At 36.5% G+C, this 22,075-nt stretch overlaps 2 protein-coding genes across 2 annotated transcripts in view; one reads left to right on the top strand and one right to left on the bottom strand.

Moving 5' to 3' along the window:
- Positions 1 to 19,880, bottom strand: part of LOC149067513 (pyridoxal-dependent decarboxylase domain-containing protein 1) — a 62,087-nt gene extending 42,207 nt beyond the window's left edge. The window contains exons 1-4 of the mRNA XM_089252764.1: positions 19,687 to 19,880; positions 14,162 to 14,232; positions 4,153 to 4,218; positions 437 to 532 (exon numbers count right to left, since the gene is read on the bottom strand). Coding sequence (XP_089108890.1) covers positions 437 to 532; positions 4,153 to 4,218; positions 14,162 to 14,232; positions 19,687 to 19,761 — 308 coding nt within the window. The 5' untranslated portion in view covers positions 19,762 to 19,880. The remainder of the gene's footprint in view (positions 1 to 436; positions 533 to 4,152; positions 4,219 to 14,161; positions 14,233 to 19,686) is intronic.
- Positions 19,881 to 20,554: 674 nt separating this feature from the next.
- On the top strand, positions 20,555 to 21,869 carry Slbp (Stem-loop binding protein). Its single transcript, XM_089252700.1, has one exon. The coding sequence runs from the start codon at positions 20,772 to 20,774 to the stop codon at positions 21,495 to 21,497; it is 726 nt and encodes a 241-aa protein (XP_089108826.1). The 5' UTR covers positions 20,555 to 20,771; the 3' UTR covers positions 21,498 to 21,869.
- The last annotated feature ends 206 nt before the right edge of the window (positions 21,870 to 22,075 follow it).

The raw sequence follows: 22,075 nt of genomic DNA, 5'->3' as shown, positions 1-22,075 counted from the left end.
CATCTACTTCATTGAGCTGAATTACACACACACACACACGCACAGTCTATTGTGAATTTTTTTAATTAGGCTACAGGATATTCTTTGTATCTGACTGATTTTCAGCGTATATGGCTAATTAGATCAGTATCTACTGTTTGAAGCTGATTCTGAATACCTTGAATTTCATCCAGATCAAAAACTTTGGTATGAACACAACTGTGCCAGACCTCATAATAATTTCTGACTACAATACAAATACTAAAATGTTTAATTTGTAATACATATTACATATATACATATTATTTGAAATAAATGTTGTATTTGCAATATAAATAATATAAATATTGAAATGTTTAAAATGTTGCAAGTTTTAGCAATTTACAGCCATGCTCTATAAATATTTTTGTCTATGCAAAATATGGACCTTTTGAAAGAAATAAAAGGTGATAAATACCTATTACAAAGAACTGGGTCTTCATCATCTTGTTCATCTTCGTCCTGAAGAAGAAGACCCATCAAGCGATTCCTTATGTCTTCATAAGGCACTTCCCTATTTCAATTGAATAACAGAGAATTTAGTTAGTGAGAATGCAAGTCAAAAAATACTAAACTATTATCATACTTGAATAAAATGCTTGAAACCATTGAAGTAGAAATTGGCTTTTTCTAACAAGGATTTTTCTATTCTTTTCAAAAAATCATGAAGTCACAAATGTTCTTTTTCTTTGCTCTCTTTTGTGAACAATCCACAAATTGGTTGACTTAACTTCCACAAAAGCTTTTGAAGTTTCCAAATTCCAGGAACTGCTTTGTTTTCTCATCCTCATAACGGTTGTAATTATTTGGAGCCTACTAAATACTTTCATACACTTGGAGAGAATTCCAGTTTGCATTCTAACCCTCTGTCGGGCACAGAAGGCCATTTTTTCACCTCGCTCGACCACTAGGCTGTGTTGGCACCTGAGGTTCCCAGTAACTACCTCAGTTGAGCTCTATGCAACCTTCCCACTCAGTTTGTTTTTGACCTTCACTAAGGAAAGTTATTCAAGTTTCGTTCAAAGAAGCTCATTGTGCCGGAACTCTTCACATTTTAGAAAATATGGTGCAATACGTATACAACTATAATGTGCAATCAGTGTTTTACTCGGGAGAAGATATGAACCCCTCTCCAAAGATAACTGAATAGATATTAATACTGTAAATGTTTTTAAATCATTTTCTAACTTCACTTTGTTTACAGTATTTGATAGTAGGTCAAAAATTTCATTAAAATTTGTTTTAGTTTCATGCCAAATATGCATGCAGGTTTTTTTTTCAGAAAATTTTCTTTTTTCTTTTGACACCCTTAATAAAGATATTCTTCACTTGGCAGTTGTACAAATGAACTGAATTGGGTGCTCATAGTGTTTTTTGAATGTGTACCCATGAAACACATTGCACCCAAACTCAGCGGCCAACATATTGTGCCTGGCAGAGAATTAAGTTAACTTACAAGTTGAATATTTTCTTATTAATGCTCAAGCAAAAACCATACTATTTAGTGAGAGTATGGTTTTGTTTGAATTTATTAATTTTATCTGATGGAAGTTCAATGACTCAATTAAATTAGTGATTAATTATTTAAACAGCAACTGAATGCTCAAAGTTTAATTGAAGGACAACCATCAACGTCCCAAAGTGTTTCCCAAGAAGTTTGTCCCATGAATTCTGAATCCCCCGCATTCTTTAAGGCAGTTGTTGACACACATTTTTGGAAGAAAAATTTCAACCTTTTTCTTGACTGCAATTTGTTGTTGTTTTTTTTCCATAGATATTTTAAAAATGGCAGTATAATTGCAACTTTTCTCACAAAAAAAAAATTGTAGATCTCATGCAGAAGCTTATAATAATCTGCACAAAAAAGAAATTCATATGCTTTTCTTCAGGCTTAATCTGCAGATTACACTGAACAACAATCAAATTTCATCCCACACAAAAATATACATTTGCGAATGGTTTTGCCATGTATTTATGTTTTTGTGAATATCAATATTATGTCTCTAAATATTAGTGAAATCTCCATATATTTATGTCATTTTTTTGTGTATACTTATTGTTTTCTATATATTTATGTTGTTTTTCAATGTATTATACAGTCATGATAATTTGAGTCCCTAAATTTTGAATAATCTGAGGTGCTGGAGTTTTTTTGAATATCTTTTCAAAACCTCTCTGTTTTTTTATCAAGAATGAGTTTCTTTTCTTTTAGCTCATTTTTCCCTACAAGTACAAGTAATTTCAGTTTGAAATGGTCTTGATTCCTAGTTTAGAATTTTTCACAGCCTTCCTATAGTAAATTTGCAATGTGCAAAAAGAAAATTCAGTCAAACTTGGTTAATTTGAAGCTTCAGGGGACAGCAAAAAAGTTTGAATTATCCAAAATTCAAATTATCCAATTCTTTAATATAGGATAACTGTACTTTCACAAAAAATCGAAAACTCTCAATTAAAAATGTATTGAATGATTTTATTTACTATGCCTGCATAAATAGTAAATGATCAAGAAAACTGTTTATTTTTAATTTTCTTTCTTTTTAATGTTCTTAAATACTGAAAAATATCTTCATGTTGATTTATAGAATAAAAGATGCTATTTTTCAGCATTAACAGCATTATTTTTTCTACCATGCCCATAGCTTCTGCGAGTGTGAACTAGGGACCTCTGTTGCTTGCTTATATATTTGTGTTCATCCTTCTCCTGATCCACCGCAGTTTTTTTCCCAGAGTTAAACTGCAAGTATCAACCTTGTTTGGACATGGTGAGAAGTATAAAAGTAAGAGCTGCACTGATATTCCAAAATCAACAATGCTAAAGAGACATTAATCTCCACATTTTACCAGAGAAGTGACTGGGATTTCAGCACTCCAGCTTTCAAACATTCTGTATATGTAGAGATTGCCAATCACACACAAACTTTCATACTTCCTAAGTAGTAGCTTTTGCATCTGCTCTTGGCAGGTGGCCAAAAGACAAAAGCTGGTGCAAAACTGGTAATGAAAACACTGCTTCTTATTGCTAAGAGCCACAACAAGAAGTTCAGATTTTGTTGACTATAATTTTTTCAATGATGGCTGCATGTTATATTCTGGAAAATATCAGTAAACAATGGCAAACAGGATGACCAAAATTTAATCAAAAATTATGAGAAAATAGACATTTTGCAAATGACAGATGAGAATCAAACTTTGAAAAAAGATCTTAAACTTAGGACTTATTTACTAACTTACCTTAAAGATCTTAGGTAATTTTAACATTAAATTGATAGAAAACTCAAGGGAAACTCCTAAAGTTTGAATTAGCCAAGTTCCCCTGTTACATTCATATCAAGCTCCCCAAGGCTGGAGCTTCGGTGGTTGTCTTCCCACAAAAGACGTCTTTAGATCTTGACAGTTTAATGAATTAGACTGTTAAGGTAACCGGGTAGATAACTCCCCACCCCTGCTTGAAATGTTATTTTCTACTATTTTTCTGGTAATTTAAGGTTTCAGTAACACAAGAAGGTCTGTCCTGTTCAACTTGGGTTATCAAGACTCTACTGTATTGTGTTATTATATGTGTATTAAATATGCAATTTCAGAGAAAACTGTAACTAACCCAGTTCTTTTATGGTCTAGTTTGTTTTCAGCACACCGGATTACATAAGATATGACTATTTTTTGTTTCAGGCGCAGAAGCTTTGTTAAAATTTTTTGCTCAAAGTTATGGAGACAAAAATTTCCAAAGATCTTTCATGAAACAGAAACCAATCTTAAACAGAATTTAAAAAATTTCGGATGACTGGAAACCTGCTGAAGACAGACTTTGCTAACGATAGAAATGGGTGGGGGGGTCATATTTCATGTCTGCCAAACTGAATATTTATAGAAATAATTTTTTTGTGTTTTTGATTTAATAAATTTTAAGCCTATAACTACTAAGAACCAGTCAGATATGTATAATATGAAATCGCTGTTTGTTATTTTCACATTAATTAATAAATTTCTGGATATACCTATCTTTCAGGAACACTTAGATTTCTTTGAGATGTAAAGCAGGGGGTGGGGTCCAGTCTTTTAATGTTCAACATATATTTATTTTGTTTTACATATACAGTACACTCAGAAGAGAAAAAATAATTGAAAATTGCTCACACTTTCGAAAGTTGATCTGGAACATATTTGATCATATTATCTGGTGGAGGTCCCTCTTCATTCATTCTAAATGGAAAACAAAGAAAATTTACTAAAATGACAAGTTATTTAAAAAACATAGTTAATTTTTCTTATATAGTGCACACTGCTTAATGTAATCACATCAGGACTCTAATTCCTCATTAAAATAACCAAATGATGACTGTATCTGAAAAAATCCTGGTTGTAAGTATGATGACCATGTCTTGTTTGATCAGACAGGATGTATGGAAACCGGACAATTATTTCTTTCCCACATAACAGGTTTCAAAATGATTTTTGTTTTTCAATTGTTTCTACAAGATTTTTTTCCTTCTTTTAAGTTAAAATATATATATATTTTTTTTTAATTCAAAAATTGTGAAGAGTTGGAATTTAGCCGCCTAATGTGCATTAGCTATAAATTATACTTTTTATAGTGTACGCGGTATGTTCCATAGATTCTCTCATGAAAGTGTTCCAGCTAAGGAACTATGAACAGGGTCAATTGAAAAAAAACTGACCATAAACTTGGAAACAATGACTTCCTCTCCCTTATACCTTTTATATTTCACATAACAGGAAAGAAATTGCAAAAGCAGCATAACACGTATGTAGATCATAGCAGCTGTTACAGCCAGATTATGAACTGAGTATAGAAATTTTAGTCAATAAGGGAACCTTCAGATCTACTACATAGTCTTGCAGATTGTTAACAATAACTTATAGGGACAAAATGAGTATGGTTCAACCTTAGCTTTAAAATACACAAAAAGAAAAAACTTTTGATGAAAAAAATGATAGCATGAACCAAATTCCTAATAACTATAAAGAAATTTTTTTCCCATGTTATGATATTGGTCTGTTCCGTACTTAGCAAAAGTGATAACAATACTCAGATGATAGTATTATCCATGAAGTGATTCTAATATGCATCGTCTACTGTATCTCTAAAGCAGGGGTTTAACAATCTCCGGCCCATGGGCTGAATGCACACCACCAAAGGGTTCCATCCTGCCTGCGAAAGGGGTTCTGGTATACACTATCTACCAATAAGTATTTGGACACCTATGCAAATGACGATATCTGCGGTCCTGAGATACGTCACGCCCTCTGCCGGTATATATCGGGGAAGGAAACAACATCGGCATTAGTCACATGCAAGATGCCGCGCAGTTCGGAGCTCTCTGATTTCGAGAAAGGTATAATTATCGGGTATCACAAAAATGACCGATCCTTAAGGGACATATCTAGCAAGCTGAAGTACCCAAAATCGACAGTGGCCTATGTGATTAAGAAGCGGAAGGTGAGCTGTGATTGTCGGAATTTGCCCCGAGTCGGCAGACCAACGAAACTGGGAGATAGAGACCGACGGGTACTGTCCAGAGAAATTCGGAAGAACCGCACCCAACCGATGGCCCTCATCCGCGAGGAGTTTCAACAGGCATCCGGGAGATGAATTTCAATGATGATTTCAATGAATACCATACGTAAGGAAGCACATCTGATTGGTTTTCATGGTCGTGCTGCTGCCCATAAGCCTTTGATCACAAAGTCCAACCACGTTGCTCGGTTAATGTGGTGCAAAGCAGATCAAAATTGGACCGTAGATCAGTGGAAACGGGTTCTTTGGAGCGACGAATCAAGGTTCACCCTCTACCATTCGGATGGCAGGGTCTGGGTCTGGCGTCTGCCTGGAGAACGTCTCCTGCCAGAATGCATTGTGCCAACAGTCAAGTTCGGCGGAGGTGGACTTATGGTCTGGGGGTGTTTCTCCTGGTATGGACTGGGACTCTTGGTCCCCATTCATGGTAAGCTCAATGCCGATGCCTACTGCACTATTTTGGATGACAATGTGCTTCCTACGTTGTGGCAGTTTTACGGGGTGGACCCCTGTTACTTCCAGGACGACAATGCCAGCTGTCATACTGCGAGGTCAACCAAGGCTTGGTATGGTGCCAATGGGGTTCATCGAATGGACTGGCCTGCCCAGAGCCCAGACCTGAACCCTATCGAGAACCTCTGGGACGAGTTGGATCGCCGAATTAAGGGGTGCCCTACCCGTCTAAAATCGGTGAAGGAACTGACATGCCGAGTGGAAGAAAATACCACTAGCCGTCACACAAGGACTTGTGGAAAGTATGCCCCGCAGGGTTCACGCTGTAATTGCCTCTCACAGAGGCTCTACCAACTATTGATTTTGAATAAAGTTAGTTTTTCTTTTCTATCACAGGTGTCCAAATACTTATTGGTAGATAGTGTAGAAGTATCAATACACACACAACCTGGGCTGACCATATTTCCATAACAAAAATACTATAGGAAAGTGGTTTACATAGGAGATATCTCCAAAGAAATTGTCAAATGATTGACAATGGCAATGAGTAATTGTCAAATAAATTGCCAAATACAGTCAAAAAAGTTTTTAAAGGCAAGTGAAAATGTCAACTGGAGCCAAAAAAATTTTTTTTAAAGGTAAGAAAGTTACTAAAAGAGTAAAATTGCTGATAAATCACCAACGGAGAGATATAGAAAGCTGCAAGACACAAAAAGTAAAAATGTAATTCAAAAAACAAATGTATGTGTTTGACAAATATGCAATTAAGAATGTATTTACATGACTATAATTTAAATATGGTAGAGTCATTATTATCGTAATATAACTTATAAAACATGGAAATAATCTGAATTCTTGATTTCAAAAATTAAAGTAAGTCTTGTTAAAAATAAGGGAAAAAAAGGACATTTTCTAGACAAGCCAAAATTACAAGAATATCCCATAAAATACAGGTCATACGGTCACTCTCTGCACAGATCATTCTCATGAAATCGGACCAAAAATTGGAAAAAAAAAGTTTAAAAAAATGTAGTCCAAAAAAATTTTTAGGGACGCTTCTTTTCTGCTGATAAATCAAATAGTCAGCACTAAAATTTATAAAAAATTTATGGTGAAAAAAGTTTTTAAATCATTTTAGAGACAGACAAATCTGAAGTGGTGTATTTTGTCTGTTTCAGCACGTAACCAGAGACATATTTATGGGGGGAGGGTGCTATAGCCCAGGGTGACAAGTTCAAAGGGACAGCAAATTTGATGAATGATTGATCAAGAAAATTAGTAGCATGGGAAAACGGCAGCAAAATTTATATAACCCTCAATAAATCTGCCTCGGTCAAGATAGCTACTACTACTGAACCACACATGCATTTCGTCCATATTCCTCTGTGGAATTTTGTTGAAACAGCTAGAGGCTGGGTCAGTGAGTGATGAAAAAGTGACCTAGAGAATTTGCAAGCACGTGAGGGAAGAGTGACTTAGAGCGTGTGCAAGCATTTGAATTACCAAAAGACTGGCCTAGAGAGTGTGAAAGAATAAAGAATAATTTAGAGCGTATACAAGCGTGTGAATGGCCAAAACTGGAGGAGAGGCCAAGCGGGTTATAGCACAGTGTGACAAATTCGAGGAAAACGAGTCAAGAGAGCCATAGAAGGGATGCAAAATTCATGTAGTCCACAGGCAGCAAAACCATAAATGTGCCTCTGCACTTAACTTGATATTTATGCTTGACAATCACAACATGTTCCATCTATTCTGGCAGCTCATTTTGAACTTTGACAAGCATGGATACTCTGAACAATTTTTTTGATGACCGCTAGGTGGCGCAGGAAGTAGGACAACGTTTTTTTCACGTCTCTCGTTTTCTTCTTATTTTATTGATTTAAATTGATTTATTTTAATAATTTAGGCTGTTTTATTTTGTAATTTAACGAGTAAATTGTAAGGAATGGAAAACTGTGGCGTGTGCAAGTCTAACATCGCAAATACGAAGGATTTGGTAAAATGCCGCGGGAAACTGTGGCCGAGGTTTCCATTTTGTATGCACTGGCATTACCGGCACTCTAAAGCAAGAGGCTTCGAGGAAAAATACATGGATGTGTGATTTCTGCAGGTCTTTTGAAAGTGCGATATTTTTGAGATTGGAATCAATGTTTGCGGATTTCAAGATAGAGATTTTGAAGGAGATCAAAGACAACTCGCAAAACCTGGAAGAAATGAAGGAGTCAATTGAGATCTACCGGGGTCAAATACACGAATTGCAAGTGTCAACCGATGAAATACGTTCAAAACAAGAATCCCTTTCTCGGAATCAGGCATCGCTGGAAGTTCAAATAAGTGACTTGATGTGCCAACTAAATGACCTGTCACAGTATTGCCAGAATCGGAATATAGAGATTTCTGGAATTCCACACACGAAAGATGAAAATGTAAAGACTATCGTATCCACGATCGGACAGAAAGTTGGACTTGAGGTATCGGAGATGGACATTGATGTTGCGCACCGGATCAGAAACTACGGTGACCAACAACCTGACAAAATCGTTGTACAATTCCGTTCACAGGACATACGAGATGCCTACATTACTGCATCACGAAAAATGCGTTTGATGGCGAAAGACATCCATGGCGCCTTCTCAGAGCAACAACGAGTGTTCATCAATGAGCACCTCACGCAGCAGAATAAACTACTTCTCAAGGAGGCCAGTTGGAGGAAGTTGCGAAACAGAAGGGTTATACTTTCGTGTGGGTCAAAGATGGTAAGATTCTAATGAGAAAGCAATCAGGTGATCGATCATTTCGCGTAGTGAATTCAGATATATTGAAAAATTTGTAACTCAGGTATGTGATTGATTTTGCTTGTTTTTTTTAAATGGATCAGAATTTGACATTTTCTACAGTTGATGATTTCAACATATTTTGTTATGACAATATATATAATCTTACCATGGCCCATTTAAATATACGTAGTTTACGTGCAAATTTTGACATCTTTGTAGCATATTTAGATCAGCTTGATATAAAACCCTCAATAATAATACTCAGTGAAATCTGGATCTCTGAATGCGAAACTTCGTTTTACAAGATACATGGGTACAGAAGTTTATTTAAATGTGGAAACATAAATCGCTCTGGTGTTATAGCACTGTTTTTTTCTGAAAGTATAATTTTTAATAAGTTGCATTTAAATGAGATGACATGTGTTGATTCGCTGTTGGTTGATTGCACTTACGGGAAATACAAATTTATTTTATTAAGCATTTACAAGTATCACATGTATTCTATTGACACATTCATACATAAACGAAATTAATTATTTGCTTGATTATAAACGAGATAAAGATATGTATTTGATCCGTGACTTAAACATTGATATTTTAAGATCTGAAGACTTAAATATTTTTTCTTATGTGAATTTGATGTCAAGATCTGGATTTGAATCGTTAATTAATTCTCCAACTAAAGAAACCGATGAAACGTCAACTTGCATAGATCATATTTTTTGTAGATCCAGAAATTTAAATTAAAAAAAACTGTACTTCACGATTTGTGCATAACTGATCATAAAATGGCTTTATTTTATTTAGAAACAGATCATGACAGCAATGACTCAAATTGTGAAACAAGGTGCTTTACCTATCTTGATAAAAATCAATTGATTGATCTTGTAAAAATGGTTACGTGGGATACTGTTTACAGTTGTGAATCTGCAAACTCGGCAATGAATACTTTCTTGGATTTAATTAAGAATTGTGTTGATGCTTCTACTAGAGTAAAGTATAATAAAAGAATAAGAAAACCCTGGATTACGAAAAAAATTTATGAAAAAATTAAAATTAAACATAGATTATTGAAAGAAATTAAAAAGAAACCGTTTGATATTGAGCTGCAATATAATTTCAAGATATTTAGAAATATGTTAAACAATGAGATAAAACAAAATAAGAATGACTATTATACTGCAGCATTTATTCAAGCAAATGGTGATTCAAAATCTCAATGGAATTTAATTAAATTAATTGGTGATTGGTGAGGATAAATATAGCAGCATTGACACGGTTTTTACTGAAACAACTGGTGAAATAACGAATCCAATTGATATTGCTGAATGTTTTAATGACTTTTTTCTAATTTTTGTAACAATAATCTTCCTAATAATTGTAATTCATTAAATTGTTCAAATTTAAATTTTTTTGAGAAATCTTTTTTTATATACCCTACGGATAGTCATGAAGTATTGAGTATAATAAATTCTTTACACTCCAAAAAATTGTCAGGATTTGACAAAATTAATTCCATAACATTGAAGTGCATTGCACCATATGTAAGTGATGTCTTATCGTTTATTTTTAATTTAAGTTTTATCACTGGCGAATTCCCAGAGTGCCTGAAACTTGCAATTGTTTCTCCAATACACAAGAAAGGGGACAAAAAGAATGTTAATAATTACAGACCGATTTCTTTACTATCTGTCTTCTCAAAGGTCATAGAAAAAACAATTAAATCCAGAATAATTAAATTTCTTAACAGCATTAATTTATTTTAGTGAGAACCAATTTGGATTCAGAAAGGCAAAAAGTACAGAGGACGCTCTTGTTAATTTTCTTTCAAATGTGTATATAGCAGATAACAATAATTGTAAAGTTGCGTCATTATTTTTAGATATCAGCAAAGCTTTTGATACCGTGAATCACAGTATTCTTCTAACCAAACTAGAATATGCAGGAATTCTGGGTTTGCCACTTTCAAAACATATCTTACTAACAGAGTTCAAAGTGTGAAAGTAAATTCCGTTTTCAGTTCTAAAAGACAAATTACATCTGGTGTACCTCAAGGATCAGTACTTGGACCTATTTTATTCCTAATATATATAAATGACCTGTGTAACTTTAATTTGAAAGGAAAAATCACTGCTTTTGCTGATGATTTAGCTCTTACTCTGAAAGCTCTTTAATCAACTTGAGGAATAACACGCAAAATGATCTTAACTCAATAAATATCTGGTTTAGAAATAATAATTTAAAATTAAATACAGATAAAACTAAATATATGTTATTTGGTTCTGGTACTTTCGATGATTTTGGAGTTTAAAATATCATAGTATGACAGATGGCTGTATCTCGGATTGTATGTGCACAGTTGTAAATAGAGTAGACACCTTTAAGTATTTAGGGATTTTTTTTAGATTCAAAACTATTCTGGAAAACACACATTAATTATTTGAGTGTAGAATTAAATCGGAACATTAGGAAATTTTATTTTATCAGGAATAAATGTTCCCAATCCATTTTAAAACTTCTTTATTTTGCGTTAGTAGAATCTAGATTGAGTTACGGCATTACATGTTGGGGTGGGACGTACTTCAACAATCTTTCTTCACTTTTTGTCACACAGAAGTCCTTCATCCATATCATTCTGAGTAAAAATAGACTCACGCATACATTTCCACTTTTCAATCAATTAAAGCTACTCCCTCTGCAACATCTGTATGTTTATAAAAGTTTAAAAATGGTTTTATAAAAGAAGTGACCATCTCAATCTGAAATTACGTAAGTCTGGAATGCAATTTATACGTCATACTATACAGGTACCAAGGCCAAATAAAACTTGTTTCCAAAAATTTTTCCTTTATTTAGCTCCCAAAATATTTAATTTACTTCCTCAGTTAATAAAAGAACAATCTTCATGTACATCTTTTTTTATCAATTTAAAATCTTGGTTGTTAAGTCAAGTGGATTTAAATTATCTGTTTGATATTGTAATGTAATCTTCTTTTATCTTGCATACGCTGCTAAATGCCAAATTTTTTTGTTTATCAATTCCATTCCTGTTGCCACTTATTTCTTGGTGTTATATATATGTTGGTTTTTTCTCTCGTTATTATTTATGCCGACAGATATGTATCGGATATTGTTTTGTGGGCTCACAAGCTTGCTTAGCCCCTAAATGTTTTGTAACTGTGTTTAAAAATCTTAAATAAAGGAAATTTTTTTATCTCAACTGAATTTTTATTTCATTTTATTGTTCCTTGCTCCTTTTTCCCATTAATTTTATGAGGACAACCGATTTCTGACTTGTCTGTTTTGCTGGAGCATGATATGCACTTTCAAAGGAAAGTCTATAGATGAAGCATTACATGTGGCGAACAAGAAATTTGGATTTTCTTACTCTTTTTCCTCCTCTTAACTTATGGCTGAACCTGTTTTCTGGTTACATGTTTTGCAACAGACACTGATAAAAAAAAACTAAGTATGTTGAAAACATGAGCTTTTCAGAAATGTCTCCGAACTGAAACATGTGGTAAAGAGAAAATAATTTTCAATTATAGTGAAATCTTCTCTTAATGGACACCCCTCAGATGCAGTCACCTCTCTTTTACGGCCAAATAATAATTCCCTGTAGGTATATAATAAAACTATGCTTTTTTAACCCTTGATTACGGATTTAACCCCTCTTTTACGGATGAATTTTTTGTCCCACTGGTGTCCGCAAAAAAGATTTCATTATATATATTTCTGCAAAAAAAAAGTAGTCAAAAGAAGGACATTTAATAAAGACACTCCTTTTTTTCCTAAATAAATATAATTAGTGAATTAATTTATGATTATAATTGATTGAAAGAACATTTAAGTGATGGCTAGATTCTTCTTAACCTTCTCATTACAAAATTTGATACGTGGCAAAATGTGGTGTAGGATTTGAACCAATGTTTTCCAAATGTAACGAATGGGAAAAAAAAGCATGGGGAAAATCATTTTCACTTCACCCAGTTGTTAAAAGCATTCATATGAATAGCGAAGCGTGACATCAGACATCATCCTAGAATAAATTTTCATTTGTCTATAAAGTATTCATAAAAAATATTTAAAATTATGAAAAAGATGAAATGTGAAAGAATATTAGCCCTAAAAATATATATTATTGAAGGAAAAAAAAGAATATATTTTGGTTTTCGGATAGAGAGTTATATTTTTAAAATTTGAAAAATGGGCTGTGGACAGACAGGAGAAGGACATTTTGTTGGAATGCTTTTTCCTTTTTTTTCTCTGCGCATGTGAGCCCCACGGAATGTGTCAATTGGCGGCAGCATGCTCTCACCCTCACAGGAGCGCTGCTTTATACAGACTGGTTTTCTCTATGTGTGTGTGCTCTTTTTCTGCATGTATGTCAGGATTATGTTTCTTTCCCCCACCCCCCGGATTGCTGGTTGTTATTTGTCAGCCATTTTATTTTTTGGTGACTGTAAATGATCTTGTTATTTCTTTTTGCTTGCAACTTTTACGGAATAAAAGTTGGAGTTCAAAATGAACTTCTGATTGTTGTTTTTTCTTCTTCACCTCAGTCGGCAAACTCTGCCCCCAACACATTTCCTTAACACATAAAATTTGTTCGAGCACATTTTAAAAATCTATTGATGAAAAAATTAAGAACAGAGTGGCGATCTGTCAGAAACTGGAACATAAATAATAAATGATGAAAACAAAAAAAGTTCTGCGGCACATATATTCAATGTTAACTTCTGGGGATGCAATTTAGACCAATTTCGTGAGAATGACCCATGCATGCGAGTGAACAGACGAGTATGCAAACACGTAAAGAGATCAAAAGAGTGACCAAAAGAGCAAAGAACGAGTCAGTGAGTGAACTAGAGAGTGAGGGACGAGACCAGTGACCGACTAAAAGAGTGACATAGAGAGTGGCTGAGCGTGAGAATGACCTGGAGATCAGTGAATGACCAAAAGAGGGAGTAAGCATGTTAATAACCAAACGAGTGACCTAGTAAACAAGTGGTCACGACAGTTAGGAACTAAAAAAGTGATCTACAGAGTTTCCGAGAATGAGAATGGCCTATAGGTCAAGGGACCAGGTCAGTGAGCGATCAAAAGAATCACCAAGAAAGTGTGCAAGCAAGGGAGGAGAATAGGGGAGTGTAGGGGAGTGACCTAGAGAGCGCGGTACCATGTCGGTGAGTGACAAAAAAAATGACCCAGAGTGTCTGAGCATGAGAATTGACTAAAAGATCAAGAGACCAGGTTAGTGAGCGATGAAAACATTGCTTAAGCATATGAGCTATAAAAAGAGTGGCCTAGAATATACAAGTTTCTGGCCCTCTATATGATATAGTTAAGTTATACATATAGTTAATGTAAACCTTACTTAGCATCATGAAAATGATCAACACTTTCTTCGGCTAAGAACTGCAGCTTTTCCACATTCTGTCTCGTAACCTTTTAGAAATGAAACAATAATATTAATATAGGCTGAACAATCGGAAAACAAAAAAATAACTTTCTACGGCCAATAAATTTCTTCTTTTTCAAATGTTTGAAGCTAATAAAAGATATTTCCTGGACTGAAACTCTTTATGAATGCATTAAAACTGTCCTCATCGTGTTCTCGTTTTTTCAATTCATCAACAAAAAAAATTGCAATCATTGAAGTAATCACCAATTAGTTTGTAAAAATTTAAATAATTAGACCAAAAAATCAGTGCAACGGCATATGCTGTTGGAGCCAGACGACTTGGTTAAAACAAGTTACAGTAAAACCTCCTCTAACGGCCACCTCTGAACAACAGTAATCTCTGAGGAAAGGCCACATTTTGTTTGAACCAAAACTGTCCCATAGACTTGACATTGTAGGTAACATCCAAACAACAGTCACTTTGGAGGTGAAGACAGAACAAAAATGCACATATCGCTATGAAGAAAAATAATTTTCAAGCTGATTTTCAGGGGGGGTTCCTCCCCTCAGCTTTGGGGGGAGAATTTTGCATGGTTTCTTTTCCTGAATAGATGCTAGATGTGTACAAGGTAGTGGAGAGGGAAAAAGGGTCACTAAAGTGATCTGTAAATGCACTGCAGGTTACTGAAGTGGCCGCTGTGGTGGTTGAGTGGTCATAGTGACGGACTCGCATCGCGGGGACCCGGTTTGAGCCCCACTGTCACCACAGTGGTGGTCGGCTGAAGTTTGTTTTCTGTCGTTCCCAACCTCAAGGCGCAAATGCGAACCGATCTCCATGATAAAAAGTCTAACCGCAGAGAGCAACAGTCCTACAAACAGTACAAATATTCAATCATTACACTTCACTCTCTTCACTTCTGAGATATAGATGGCAGCACTAAAAAAATCATACACAACACTAGATACGCACTCAGACTGTTAGGTACACATACTTACACTTCCGGCACAACTCACTAGGTAGTAAATTGTCCATGGCGATAGACTTGAGTTGTTCTCGGCTTGAAAAAAAAACAAGATTACTGAAGTGTGAAGGTTACAGGTTAGCAAGAATGTGCACTTTGGTTCATTTGTACAAAATTAGGTTTGAGATCACAGGCCACATCAGATGACTCCGAGGGACATATTTAACCCACATGTCATGGGTAGAGCATATATGGTTTAGTTGATCGTGGGTGAGAATAAAAAACTATTTTTGGGGTGGCTGGTACACAATCTTGGTCCATGTAAGTTTTTCTCACCAAGTCGTTTCTGTTCTACCTCAGCATTGCAAGCCTAAGTTTTAGGATGGCAAAATAACACTGTATAATTGATTAACAAGGCTGGAACTAGATGCTTGGTCAGCCAGAACAAGCACATGCCTACTTGTACCGTTGAAGGAGAGTTTAAAGGGGGAAATTGGTTCCCCCCCTCCGATTAGTCAACTATATATTACAGTATAACCACAAATTCTAATACAATAAATTATATAATTATCATAATCAGTTACGGATTATCATTTCACATGTTAGGGGTCATTAAAGTATTACATCAGCATCGGGGGAGGGGGTTTCGGATTTGCTGACTTCTGATGACAAGGGGGGAGGGGGGTTTGAAGGTTGCTTAAGTCATCAACCACCCCTTTTTGAAGATATGAAATAATCTAAGCTGCTGACAAAATTTTGCTGAGAGTGGGGGTCAAAAATGGTTAAAAATCTCCTCACGTAATACTTGAATGGCCCCTTATGTAGATAGCAAATTTCAGGTTTTTTTTTTTTTTTTCAGAATTAAACAATCATTCGCGATAGCAGCCACAATTTCACAGTCTTGTTAGAGGCCGTTGTTGGAAGGTTTTACTGTATTGTAATTGGTGGCGAACACACAGGAATTTTTCTTCTTCGGAAGAGAGGCTAATTTTTTTTTTCCACAGCAAAAATACACTATGGTATCGGCTCAAGTATGGCAGTAAATATAATAGCCACAGAGATGTACAGGGTGCACATAAAATTACTCTTTCGGGTATACGAGCCTCTAATGACAACAAAAATATACTAATGCAAATAAAATTCGAGATATACATGTTTTAAAGTATGCACTCAAGAATCAAGAGAAAAAGCAAAACCATAGCTTTTACGCTTACGATCACTGCAACAAAAATTCAAAACATTCAAGTGGGAACACAACTTTTACGCACTGCTGATTATTGGCGCAGTGAAAAAACATTGGAACAGTACCATAAACACTAGAACAGCATGTAGTTAAAGAAAGAAGATCTAATCAAAGGGTTCGTAAGCTAATCCCTCAAGGGAAAACTCTGGCAGCAGAAATGTAATCTGCATTAGTTGTTTCCATATGTTTCTTTGTTTGCATTGTAACATGGCTTGTTGGCGCTCGCCTGACCTTTACCCCTTATGTAATAGTAGTGCATGTGTTATGTTTTATTATTGAGTTTGTGTTATGCCTATCATATGCTTTATGTTTATAATTATTTTCTGTCGACTAAACAAACTTTTGTTACTTACGGACGTTTTCGGTGCCGACGTGTCACGAACTGTTTTAGGAAGAAAAGCAGCTAGTTTTCGAACTTGCCGTTTGGAATGCCGATGTCAGCGCATGTGCATTACTCCTCATTTACATGCTTAGTGATTTGAGAGCTATGCATAATCACGTCCGTGCTTCAAATCGGCAGTCTCATGTAGTGCTATATTAGCAAATCATCCGAAAAACTCAGTTGGGCCGACGTTCCCGTCAGTTGCTCTCCAAGAATGCTGTTCAAGGATATCTGGTGTCCGTTCTTGATCTTAATACCTTCGTAGATCTTGCCAACTGCGATCTGGTGTTGGCTGGCATAGTCAATAGCAGTGATCTAATACTGTTTCCTCGTATGACACTGAAATCTGCAATCTGATGCTACCTGTTCGTCACGACCTCCGGCATCGGACTTTACCGCTTGAACACCGAAATCCACATGTAGCACTGCCGATGTCCGCGATCTAATGACGCCTCTTCGTCAACGCCCTGGGTTCGTCAAGATATCCGTTAACTTCATTCCATCACTTGATCGCCGAATTCTCTGTGTGGTTCTACCTGTGTTCATGATCTAATATCGCCTCGTTAACGCCCTGGGTTCGTCACGATATCCGTCATCTGACTTCTACTGCTTGATCGGCGAAGACGAAGTGGTTCGGTTGACGTCTGTGATCCAATTCCGCCATCTCGTTGACGCCTTGGGTTCATCGCCGAGTTCTATGTGTGACTCTACTACAAATACAAATACAACGCCACAACAGGCAAATTGCCCAACGAGGTGGCTGACTTAAGAACATCATGGATCCCCGAACCCTTTTTTGGAGGCCCTACCTACTACTGCTGCTACACCACACATGCACCCCGCCCACACCCCCCCCCCCCGCGGAACCCCCAACGAATCGGTGCATGCGGGAATGTGCGTGTACGTGTAGTGAAACCTGACGTGAAGTTTTTTTTTGTTTCTCTGTAATGCTTGTTATGTGTAGTGCTGCCATCTGCCACCAGTTTTTCTAACTATGAGTGAAGTGTTATGATTGAATGATTTATCATTGTAGGACTGTTGCTCTCTGTGGCGAGACTTTTTTAACGGGGAGATCGGCTCGCATTTGTGCCTTGAAGTTGGGAACCACAGAAAACAAACTTCAGCCGACCACCACTGTGGGGTTCGAACCCGGATCCTCGCATCGCGAGTCCGTCACTATAACCACTCGACCACCACAGCGGCCCTCGCATTCCTTGATTGGAATTCTCTTCTAGGGTCTTGATCTTGCCATCTTTAACCAAACGTCCCAGCTTCGTCACGGGCACCCATTCCTTCTCTTCCTTACCACGTCGCGTCCTCTGCCACGGCCCCTGCCGCGTCTACGGCCACGACCTCCTCGTCCACCGCCGCCGAAACCACCACGGAACCCTCCGCGACCACCGGCTGGAGCAGCGTCCGCCATTGTAGTCTAATAGCATACTGACATCTGAAGTTGAGTATCGTTTCTTGAAGACCATAGCCGAGTGTCACTTCCGCCCTAGTCTCTTCACCATAAGTATACTTTGCGATTTTCCTACTAGTGAAGGGTTTTCCCTTGATTTGATTTCTTGACTAATGTGTACTTTAATTTTTAATAATAGAAATAAATAGTTGTTTGAAACTGTTTTGTTGATTGGAAGATAGAGACCTACGTTGCAGCATCTACCACCCGCGTTTATTATGCTACAGGTACCATTACAATGCTATTTTTTACTTTTTACTGTGCCAATGATTTTGCAATGTATAAAGATGAGTGTTGCTATTTGGATTTCTCAAAATTTTGTTGCTTTGCGATGAGCACGGTTTTTTTTGCTTTGCTCATTCTTGAGTGCATACTCTAAAACACCCACATCTCGAATTTCATGAATAAAAGACTTTTTTCTGTATTTTATACCAAGGTCAATTTGGAAAGAAAACTCGAGAGTAGTCTCCACCAGGAACCTATGCCCTCTTGCAATCCTGCACTTGCTCAGATTGCAAGAGGGCTTGGGTTTAATCCCTGGTAGGAACTAGTAGTTCTAAGTTCACTCAGCATAAAATCGAAAAAAAATGTCTTTCCTTCATACAAAAATTGGGCAGCAAAAAATAAAATTAAAAAATTCATTTCAATCTCTAATTTCATTCGCATTTGTTTATTCTTGCAACTGCTAGGGCTTGTATATCGACAGTTATTTTATGACCACCCTGCATGTAAGCTATTATTCTAGCTTAATACAGGGTTCCCCACGCCATCACTTTCACCCAAATAATAAGCAGATACAGGCTCCTCAAAACGGGATGAGACAGCGAATCGGAGAGAGTGTGTATAGTGAATGGGGGGGTATATGTATACGCCCTCCTACCCATGCCAATAATATTAATTTTTCACTCGAAAGAGATCACCTTTCCCCCCTCCTGTATTCACCTACAGCCCTGGGGATCTATAATATCAAGATTGCTTTATATAGGTGCCCCCCCCCCCCCACACACACACACACAAGAGGGAAGCTCAGTGAAATCTAGCGGCAACCATTCGGTCTCGAGTTTTTGTTCATTTTAAATTTGCTCTAAAAATCATATAAGTACGAAGAGTCTCACTCCTTGAACGGGGAGGGACACAAGAAGTAAATATAGTCCGAAGGGGGGAGGGTTAAGAAACATTGATCTTTGTCGATTCCATATGTCTTTGTATGTTCCATATATATCTAGAGTAAAGTGTATAGTTACATAATGAATTTACTTTTCTTCCTAGCATGTTAATTTTTTGTTTGTGATTGATTTGTTTGTGTTAATTTTTTATTTGATGTTGACAAGTTGCAAATAATGTTAATTATACATAACCAATGTTGCACACGCAGTAATTTTGAACAACTTGTTATTTCAAGTCCTACATTGTAAAATGAATACACCTCATGTTAAACTTGCAATTTACCTCCACGGATTTGGAGTCATAATCGTCATCGGAGATCAATTCGACATTCTCTTTGGGGACATCTTCGTCTTCCATGTTGGAGGCTCCTGTCGGAAAGAATCAAACAATCAATCTACTTAGAAAACACCGGAGAAAGAGCGGATTGTGAGTTGTCAATTTATACGTGGGGTGTGGAAAAGACAACAAATACAACTGATGGTGATGATGATGATAATTAAAATTATAGATGTTGATTGATGAATAATAATCACTAATTAATCAATTGATATTCAAATAGAAACGATCACACTAATAATTAATCTTTTCATATTTTAATATTGATGATTTATTCATTTGATATTGGATTTACAATTAAATGAATAAAAACATTGAAGACCATTGGTCCCGTAATTGTTTGGGAATTTTTTGTGGTCTTTTCCCCAATTTTCAATTGTTTTCAGCAATTGTTGCCATTTTCGCATACCTTTGGCATTGCTTTTGGCTATTTCCTATATTTTCTCGTATTTGGAACCTCAGTTTCCCATACTTTTTCTAAATAAATATGGTCGAAACAATCTAAACTCCTCCTTTCAATCAAATTGTTCAATCACCAATCGCCAAAAGATTTCTTCAAAATAAAACAGCGTTTTTCGTTGGTTGTTTTCTTTCATGATGAAACATGCGACATTTTTGTTATTTTTTTAGGAAAAAAAGGAAATAAATTATTGCAGTTTTTATTTTTTGATATATTATATTATCGCTTGATCTGTATTTATATATATATTTATGAAATAAGTTATGAAACTTTTTGAATTATTATTATTTTTTTCATCATTATTGTGAATTTTACAAAAATGAAAACTGTAACCACTGTCACTTTTCCCGCGCACCAAACATTTGGCGGGTCGCTTCTTGTTGTGGTTTCGTGTCGAGGTGTCGGTGCGACGTGACTAGTTATCGTTTTTCGATTGAAATCTCTCAAATTTTCGTGTATTCGATTATTGATTGATTGAACGAGTTGTGCGTGTTAGAGAGCAGCGGGAATCTCCTCGTTTAATACGCGTTCCCGTTCGTTTTTTTTTTGGTTTTTTTTTTGTAGCAACGTCATGTCTTCTAACCGAGTATCCTCTCCATCGGAAAGTAGGAGGAAGCCATTCGCCGAACGCAATTTCTACTCGAGAAACGCGAAAACTCGCGGATATAGAGCAAAGCATCAACCAGATCTGCGCGAGAAACTCGATTCGAATAGGCCACCGCGGGAGAAGGCGACGAATCTCTCTTGGGCGGATATGTGCGAAGAGGAAGAGCGTAGACAACAAGAGCGCGATTCGAAGCCCAAACCGTCGGCGGCCAGCAGCAACGACGGCGGCGACGACCGCAACAGGCATTTCAAGAAGCTCGTCAACCATTCCAAGGGAGGGAATAAGAGCTACGCAGCCGCTCTTGGCAAGGCGGATGACTCGACCACTGGTGGCACACCAGCGAAGAAACACTGTGACTACGAGTCCGATCCCACGGTCTTGCAGAGACGGCAGAAGCAGATCGACTATGGCAAGAACACGAAGGGCTACCAGATCTACGTCAGCAGCGTGCCAAAGTCAAAGAGGACCGTTGGACACGTGTGGACGCCCAACAAGTTCGTAAAGTACAGCAGGCGCTCTTGGGATAGCCAAATCCGTAACTGGAGGAGGGAGCTCCACCGCTGGGACGACTCAGATTCCAGCAGCTCTGGAAATGATTCGTCGGAGGATAGTAGCGAAGGTGAAAACGAAGTCAACGAGGACTTGAAGCCAAAGCTGAAGAAGTTGTTGAAGTTTAACAAGGATGAATGAGACTTTTGACAAAAAAAAAATTGCGTCCGGTGTGTGTTGTGTTGAAAATACTGAGAGACATGTTTTTTGTTTTTTTTTTCAGTGGAATGACAATTTTTTGTGTGAGGAAATGCTGATATTGATTATTGTGCGGGGCTATCATCATAGTGGAAAACACGTGTGGTGATATGTTTTGACAAACATTTGAAATATGTGCTATTAATGTATATGCAATATTTTTGAAACAGCTATAGTGTAATACCTTTTTGACGATTCATTGAAGCTTCAACATGTGTAAAGAGAACGTTTGAAAGCATGGTGAGAATTTGTCAGGAATCATGTTTTCGGTTGTTTTTCTCACCAAAGAAAAAAATTGTGATTCCCAAATAAAAACTCCCTGGGTTAAAAATTAATATTCTCGGGGTCATTAAAAACATAATTCTAGAATGAGACTCTTATAAATTATACAATGGTCTTTCTTTGGACCTAATGTATCCCTGGAATTCTCTGGGTTCAATAAAAACATGATTGTGGAAATAAAACTGGAAGATACTCTTTCGTCTTAACCATGTCGCATATTTTCAACACAAAATTTTTGT

This window comes from Pholcus phalangioides, unplaced genomic scaffold (assembly GCF_987345545.1).
Source record: "Pholcus phalangioides strain wild (caught in Gottingen) unplaced genomic scaffold, Ppha-v1.0 ptg000030l_1, whole genome shotgun sequence".
In the NCBI taxonomy this organism is placed as follows: Eukaryota; Metazoa; Arthropoda; class Arachnida; order Araneae; family Pholcidae; genus Pholcus; species Pholcus phalangioides.
The sequence above is the reverse complement of the archived record's forward strand: the minus strand, read 5'-3'. Positions and strand labels throughout refer to the sequence as shown.